General features: G+C 35.8%; 2 protein-coding genes across 2 annotated transcripts; one reads left to right on the top strand and one right to left on the bottom strand.

Moving 5' to 3' along the window:
• Window positions 1-221: 221 nt before the first annotated feature.
• Window positions 222-6,774, bottom strand: LOC141830516 (proteasome subunit alpha type-3-like). The gene is made up of 10 exons (XM_074717937.1): window positions 6,579-6,774; window positions 6,400-6,439; window positions 6,236-6,319; window positions 4,513-4,586; window positions 4,216-4,302; window positions 4,048-4,132; window positions 3,283-3,329; window positions 3,072-3,137; window positions 1,686-1,776; window positions 222-576 (listed from the first exon to the last, which is right to left on the bottom strand). The coding sequence occupies exons 1-10, from the start codon at window positions 6,680-6,682 to the stop codon at window positions 505-507; spliced, it is 750 nt and encodes a 249-aa protein (XP_074574038.1). The 5' UTR covers window positions 6,683-6,774; the 3' UTR covers window positions 222-504.
• A 487-nt stretch (window positions 6,775-7,261) lies between these two features.
• Window positions 7,262-7,740, top strand: LOC141830523 (putative RING-H2 finger protein ATL69). The gene is given in 2 exon segments (XM_074717940.1): window positions 7,262-7,429; window positions 7,432-7,740. Coding segments are annotated over 2 exon segments (477 nt in total).
• Window positions 7,741-8,269: the final 529 nt, after the last annotated feature.

Consider the following 8,269-nt stretch of genomic DNA (forward strand, 5'->3'; position numbering starts at 1 on the left):
TCGAGTTTAATAAATTCGTTCGAATAGATCCATTGGTAAAAATGACTTAACTTCGCCCATCAACCGTAATAAATTCATGTTCTCCATCGAGGAAACAAAATGAAATTGACTGTTCGGTGCAAATAAAACATTAAGGAACACATGATAGTAATATTAGCAATAGACGAGCAAGTAAACCAAGTTCTTGATTTTAGGATGATAGAAAATATATAGCACTGTTAAATTCCAAAGTTCATAAACTGTAATTTTAAGCTACATAACTGACAGGGAGGGCAACCACCCATAGAAACTAAGTTCATGGTTCAAGGAACTTAATATTTGAATCATGTGTAACGAATAAACTGGTTCAGAGACAAGGAATTGAAAGTATTTCTGCGGCTGCAGAGCAAATGTACTCGCTAGCATACAATGAATAACACAAGCAACACGGATTCCCTTGTCAAACCCTCTAGAATGATTACATTACCCATGTCAGACGACGATACAAAAATGAAAATATTTGCCCTAATCTGCATCCATCTCCTCCAATGCAGCTTTTGCAGCCTCCTTAGCTTGCTCCAAGAGTTCGTCTGGAACCTGTGACAATACGTCTTGTACTTTATACAGAATACCATGAAATATCGAATAAAGGCATAAATGAGATTAATGAGGAAAAACATGAATAAGGTTAGAATTATAAAGAGAAGTAGAAATTAGAGACAAGTAATTTTCTTGTAATATCGTGTTTCTAAAAATATTATAAAAAAATTACATATTTAAAAAATGGTGTTTCCAAAGACTCCACTTAGTAAATATCGTGTTTCCAAAGACTTAACCTAGTGGGATAAAACTTGTTGTTGTTGTTGTTGTATCGTATTTCTATAAAGAAAAGGAAATGAGCATGCTCCATTGTATCCTTCAGGAAATGCTGTAGAATAAGCTTTCAGAAAATTTGTTTAATTAAAGGAAAAGACAATATTTAGGTTAATGACAAGAGCTACAGTTTGTAACATGATAGAATACAAAATTGTTGGGAAAGGCAATATAGGCACACATGAAAAAGAAACTTGATTTTTTTAGTTCAAAATATCTTCAAAAGGGAGTTATAATTGAGAATTGTCCAAAGCAAAACTATCTGAATAGGTAGGATTAATGTCCCAAATCCTATCCAACAAGCAAAGCTGCTCCAAGCTCCAGCTTAGGTCAACATATCACTTTAGTTTGCCCATAACTATAGAACAATTGCAAAATTTATGGACACACAGTGTCAAACAATTATTATTCCAGAATCTTGATGACAGAGAAGATGGCAACTAAACAGTAATTGAAATCATTCAGACAAAAAAGCAAATTAATAAAATCAATGAACCAATGTATCTAGATTAGTTTGGTTTTTTTAACAGTTATGCTAGTATTGCCATAAGCCTATTCATTAGGATGTTCTACGGGAGACTTGGGCAACCAAAAAGGCAGCGTGATGTATGCCAGAAAAGAAGACATCAGCAAACAAATGAGAACTATATTCTACCATATTTGCATGATCAAAGAAAAAAAAGAAAGTAAACAGACTGAAATTTGCTATTCAAGGTAATTGTTAGTAAAAGTGACTGTCTTTATGCATAAGAAAGTTCATGTACAGAAAAAGACAGGCAATAAACATCAGTAGAGTTCTAACTAAACTACTTTCTAAAATTAACAACAGCTACCTTCTGATGCTGGCGATTTGATTCATCACAGACCCAGCTCATTTCTAACTCAAATGCTTTGTCCTTTGCTTCATCGTGCACTCCATAAATTCTGCTTGGAAGAACAAGGAAAACAATGCAAATAACAATTTCAATTTGCAGAAGTTCCAGAAATAAAATATATCCAGAACAAATATAAAAAGTCATTAAAGCTCTCTTCTCTTTTGGGATATTGAGCTGTAAAATTTAGTTAGATAAAGTTCTTTCTCCTAATATACTAACGTGTTAAGAGTTAATTGAGATATCAAAATAACAAAAACCATTAACAGTCCCACAAATTAACCACGAGTGCTCAACTTATCTAATAATATTCAGAAATATAATTGAGCAACAAAGAACACAACATTCACACGAAGGTCAATTACGAGGACCCATAAATTGTCACTTTTGTCCACAAGTACTACAGATTTATTGATGTTGAATCTCTAATCTAGTATTTGATGAGAACAAATAGAAAAATCAAGTTTCATTCACATGTTTAACTAATATGATAAGAAACTAAGACAAGTGTAAACAAATTAACAGATATATAAACATTAGTAAAGATATCCAACAATTAGATTGTATGAAACTCAGCAAGGATAATGTAGGATAATTTCTCTACTAAGAGTTGCAGATCCAAGAATGGAATTAGATATATTTATGAATAATAATTAACAGAACATCTATTTTTCCAAACCAACTGTAGAAAACCAGACTAACTTGGAAACCAGTCTTCCTAGTAAAAATCAGATTAGTAAACCTAATAAACAGGAAAATTGTGGAAAATTTTTCCTCAGATTAGTAAAACTAATATCGTTCCAATATGCTAAGACATCATGCAAGAATCTCATCATAGAGTTACAGCTAGCACTTAAAGCCCACTGGTCCTCTTGGTTGAATAAATGTTGTAGCAATGGCCCAAGATGCTCAGATTCATGTTACTTGGTAGTTGCTAGGCAACATAAGCACATAACCACCTTCTACTTTGACACAAACAACTATCTCTGTGCAAAGCCTTGACAATCCAAATCAAACATTTCCTTTGATAAACAAACAAACATCATACACCAAGAAACTCATTTCAATGACTAGAAGGCACAATGAATGACAACTTGTGGGGACAAGTTTGAAATTTTGATAAATCCAGACAACAATATAAGATGTGACAAGGCCACTCAGCATAGTTTAGTTGTTTATTTATGTTCTTCGGTTAGTTGGGAAGGCACACAAAAGAGACTTCCAACTGCCAAAATAATTAATAAGATAACCCAAAGTCTAGAATTTCTACAATAGAAGTAAATAATTGAACAACATAGCAGGATTCTCTGTTGGAAATCCTGAGAGCTGAAATAGGGCACAGCTTACATCTTGGCTACTTCAATCACTCCTTCCCTGCAGGTCATCTCAGCAAGCTTCAGCTTCTCTATCTCTCTGAGTAAGAAGAATAGGAATATTAGGTTGAAAATACAAAACATAACATGCTGTTCACAGAAGAAGAATTGATTTAAAGATGACATTGATTTATTTTCATCACATGACTTGCAAATCAAAAAATCCATGTTGCAAATTCAATTACGTTTTAGCAGCCTGTCTTCCTTTTCCAATAGCAGCACCAAAATAACTCTGCATAGTTGCACATTCAACAAGCACATATTTAGCCACTTATAGAAACTTGATGATGTTGGATGACATTAGTAAACTCTCCACAGAATGTTGTACAAAATTTAACTTTTAATGCCAACGAATATGAAGCCACCATGACCGCTACCATACACCCACAACAATAGAAACTTCATGTAATCGCTTCCCTTATTCTACTTGTAGCAGAAACATAGCACAAGAAAATCCTAAAAAAAGGGTAGTAAGAGGGTTGAAGATACTATATATATCTTCAAAGATGGCTAATAAATTGCCTCTGGGACATAGCTGAGTTGGTTACGACATAGCAGAGTTGCAGAAGAGGACAAGGGTTCGAAAAAGGCAATACCCTTCTGCGTCATGACCAACTGCAGACCTCCTCACAGATGGTCGTGGGGCCGATATATATCTTCAAAGATGGCTAATAAATTCTACAATTGGACATGTAAAATCCACTTGAGTTGAAGAAATGAGTCATAAAAAAACCAAAGAAAACTCTAACACAATTTAAGGTCACATAAAGCACATGGAAACTATTAATGAGATAGCCTTTACATATAGTTGAATGGTTAGATACGTAGTGCCAATTCTAAATAGTTGATAATCACGGTTTGTTTGATGTTGTTGTTTGGTTGTACAAGAGAAGTATATAATCTATGTGGAGACTCCAAATAAATGTTTGTAGACAAATATGAGAACTTACATATGATATTCCAGAGGGTTCAATCATGTATAACTGAGGTCCCTCTCTGTCATAACCACCAAGAATAATCCCACAGCCGAAAGGCCTACAACAGCAAGGCAAACATTGTCATGCATATGATAATCTTCAGAAATAAGCACCATAATAAAACAAGGAGTATAATCCTACCTAAGCCACCAATAGAGTGTACAAAGATGAACATAACTTGCAACACGATCTGCAAGTTCCTTAACAGGTATGGGTTCCCCGTATACTCTGCACATGTTGTAGAAATTGAAAAGCATGCCAAACTACTAAAAGAAAGTTGTTCCTTCCATATAATGTGTGAAAACTTGCATAGTAAATCTTGAGAATCAATTAGTTAATGCAGATACTAATTAATTAAAAGATGAACAATATATTTATATTACATTTAGCATCTTAATTATCGCCTAAATGAACTTATAGGATCAGTTTTTTACAGACCTCTCATAACTTGCTGCTTCAGATTTTGCTCGTGCAACAATCTGCCTACCATCAGCGGCTAAGCCAGCCACAGCCTGCATTCACAGTCACAGTGAATTGAGCCTCTATAAGAATTACCTTGTGATTAAAGAATTTTTGCAAGTTATATTAATTGAATACAGAATGGTGTGTGTTCAATGGATTCTTAAATGGCTATACCAAAGAACCTTGTTCTGAATAATTTGAATTAGAACTATTCCTCAATGATTACTCTTGAAATAGAATAGAAGTGAGAAATATATGTAAGTGAAACATACCACTGGAAAAATTTTGCTGAGACAAAAAGACGCACATAGGATACTGGATAATTTTTTTTTCATGCCCTAGAATTTACTCGGAGACATAACCATTGTAAAGTGAAAATAAAACGTTGTCAACAACAGAGAATGGTTACAGTTCCATAACACCAATAATAGTATCAATCATCAATGAATACAAAAAAATAGGAAGAATACATATAACGAAATTATCCCATGAAGTATCAGTAAAAAACTCCAGTTCATGAAAAAAGCATCAGTGACGTAAAATAATAACTAAAAATGTTGAAGATATCATATGTATATTTCAAATGGAAACAAAATGCAACTTTGAAATAACCATGTCCCATAGGATAATTCCAATATCAATCATGCATATCATTGCAAGTGTGTAGTTAATCTGTTCAAGTTGCATTCTTATTTATCATATTTTCCTGAAATCACTATTGAGTATTAGCGTAATACAAGTAAATTGCAACTAGCAACTCATCTTGACAATATTCAGATTTCATAAATACACAGATTATTTAATGAAACATTAACAATGTTCACCACCATTACATTCAAAGATGCTGCACCCTGGCATTTTTATAACCTGGTCTTGAGCACTATGAGAATCAGGAGAAGACATGAAACATAAGTATGTAATTGTGATTACCCGTGCAATACAAATAGAAACACCTCAGAAGAATATAATTCCAAGTGCACTGGTAGATCATCAATCAACTTCTTCCTCACACCAGACATGCTTAATCAAGAAATGTGATGTCCATTCTTAACCAAAAGGTAAGGCTAAGAGTTCACATATTTAAAATTAAAGATCATACAACGAAATGTAAAATCAGTATCAATATCTGACCCGCTCACCCATAACCCACAATGGCATAGTTGAAGTAAATAGTTACAATTACAGCAAAATTATAATGTCAATGCTTTATTTTACTGGCATTTCAAAAAGCGTCAAACTATACTGAGATATCAACCATTTGCCAATGCGGAGCCCAGGTGAGACTACACGAGAGATGCCAGTGCCACGGAGTTTTCCCCCTAGGCATGCCAACAATACGATTTGTTGAGTTGGTAAAAAATTTTCAACACCACAATTACTGAATCGTTTTTTATTCTCTACAGATGCATATCACAACGCGGTTAATCTTGCATGCCGGCAAATAATAGCGGGGAAATGGGATGATTTAACGTCAGCAAACTGTATTTTTGCTGTAGTGGATCCACACACCATTTCTTGTAGTTGCAGCCAACATGACCGATCAGGCTTTATCAAGTTAATGTAATCACTATGAGCATCCCACCTCCTTTCACCAAGAAAGCTAAACTCCATATGCCCAAACAAAACTAAAATCCAAGAAAGAATTATATCTGTGGTACAGAGAGGGAATGAGGAACCCACTCAGTTTGTGTAAGCTTACCATGCCAGAATGGCGGTGAACCGCATGGATCCTACGGTTGGATCCCGATAACATCATTTTCGATGAAATCAACTTCTCCACGCCCTAATTTCGACCAAACATCAATCCACTACTCGCGAACAACATGAGAACAGAAAACAAAAACCAAATTCTCAGAAACATACCATCACGATTCCATCCTTACATTTGATTCCAATCACAGTCCTGCAACGCCCAAGAAAATAGACGCAAAAAAAAACAACTTTATCTCAGACAAACACCGAAAACCATAAAAGAACGCCTACAAAAACCCTAGAACTGGATCGAGAGAAAATCCAGAGAAAGGGAAAGGGGTGGAGCGAACCCACTATTGTCGACAGCTTTGGCAGCGTACTCGATCTGAAAGACTCTCCCATCGGGCGAAAATGTGGTGACAGAGAGATCATAGCCTGTGCCGATGCTACTCATCGCGCAAGCCTCCTCCGATCGTCACGCCTTCGTGATCAATTGTCTTGCGCGAGAACGAGCGCCTCGGGACTTCACCGTACTCCGAAGGGTTTCGTGCGGCACAAGAGATATATAAATTTTTTAATAAAATCTCAATGTTAAATATTAGTCGATTCAAAGGTTAGATATTTAAATTATTAAAAAAATTATAAATTTATACTTTTTATTAGTTTCAAGAAACCTATGCAAATATAAATTAATCATTTCCATTTTAAATTACACAATTCATAGTAATCCAATTTAAATTATAAATTAAACACATAATTATGTAGTGGTTTTTAAAATCACTCAAAGAATAAAAAAATAAATTTAGAAAAAAAAATAAAGATTGGTCTCGATTTTGTAACACAAAAATAATGCACCATTAACTTCTACGTTTTGTCAATGTAAAAGTCGCCTCCATATAATTATTAATATTGTAGTTTTATTAACAAAGCTCATAATATTAAATTAATAATTAATGTGATGGGCCCCAATTTATTGCACCGGCCACGCTGCCCCAAATAGCCTCCAACTCCCCCATTCGCTCATTAAGCTTCCATGTGGCCGGATGCGCCGCCCTCCGCCGCCGGCCTCGGCCTCGGCTACGGCATCGCCATCGCCGTCGGTGCCCTCGTCCTCGTCTCCACCATCCTTCTCGCCTCCTACCTATGCATCCGCGCCAAGGCCAGCAGCCGACGCCCTCCTCCCTCCACGCTCCCGGCCTCCCGCGCGCCGCCGTCGCGGAAGCAGTTGGGCTCGACGGGCTCGCCGTCGAGGCCTTCTACCCCAAGTTCGCCTGCGGGGGCATTCCTCCGGCTGGGCCGTGCCCGATCTGCCTGGCGGAGTACGAGGGTGGAGAGGCGCTCCGCCGAGCGCCGGAGTGTGGGCACTGCTTCCACGCGGCGTGCATCGACGAGTGGCTGCGGGTCAGCGCCACGTGTCCGCTATGCCGCAGCTCGCCGGTTACCTCCGCGGCGGGGACGCCGGTGGGAACTCCGCTGTCAGAGCTGATTCCTCTGGCAGCGCACCGACGGTGACGGGGATCTCGGATGGGTGCGGGTGTAGATCTGTGAACGGTGAGGGTAGTTAAGCAACATTAATACTTTTTCCCTTTTATTTGCTATTTTTGACTTATAATGTTTTTTTTTAAATTGCGCCCCATTTATTAAGGAAATACTATAAATTGCGTCAATGGTGTGACGTATTAATAAAAATTAGTATTTAAAAAGCAAAAGCAGAATAAAATAAAATAAAGAGAGAGTATTTATCGATAAAAATATAATGATAAAAATGTATATTTAATTATTTTTCATTAAAAATATTACTTTTTCGCAAAATACATAACTATTTATAAAAAACAGTTTAAAGTTAATTTTTATTCAAATAAAATTTTAATATAAAAAATAAATAATATATGATTACTTTTGAATGTCAATAAATTCTTAAAAAACATTATATTTCTCAATTTTTAAAATTTTAATCAAGTCATTTTTATTAATATGTCATTTATTTTTATATATAAATGTCTTAAGTTTTAAAAATTTATAACATTTAGATCTTTAATTA

The sequence above is a fragment of the Curcuma longa genome, chromosome 1 (genome assembly GCF_044706935.1).
Source record: "Curcuma longa cultivar G26 ecotype Majalengka, Jawa Barat chromosome 1, ITB_CL_G26_1.1, whole genome shotgun sequence".
NCBI lineage: Eukaryota > Viridiplantae > Streptophyta > Magnoliopsida > Zingiberales > Zingiberaceae > Curcuma > Curcuma longa.

Bases quoted from the DNA above. Each gene is read 5' to 3' on its own strand.
- LOC141830516 (XM_074717937.1), bottom strand. From the start codon at position 6,682: ATGAGTAGCATCGGCACAGGCTATGATCTCTCTGTCACCACATTTTCG. The intron at 4,587-6,235 runs GTAAGCTTACAC...CTGTGAATGCAG, and splicing joins TTCACCGCCATTCTGGCATG to GCTGTGGCTGGCTTAGCCGC. The intron at 4,133-4,215 runs GTAGGATTATAC...TTGCTGTTGTAG, and splicing joins ACACTCTATTGGTGGCTTAG to GCCTTTCGGCTGTGGGATTA.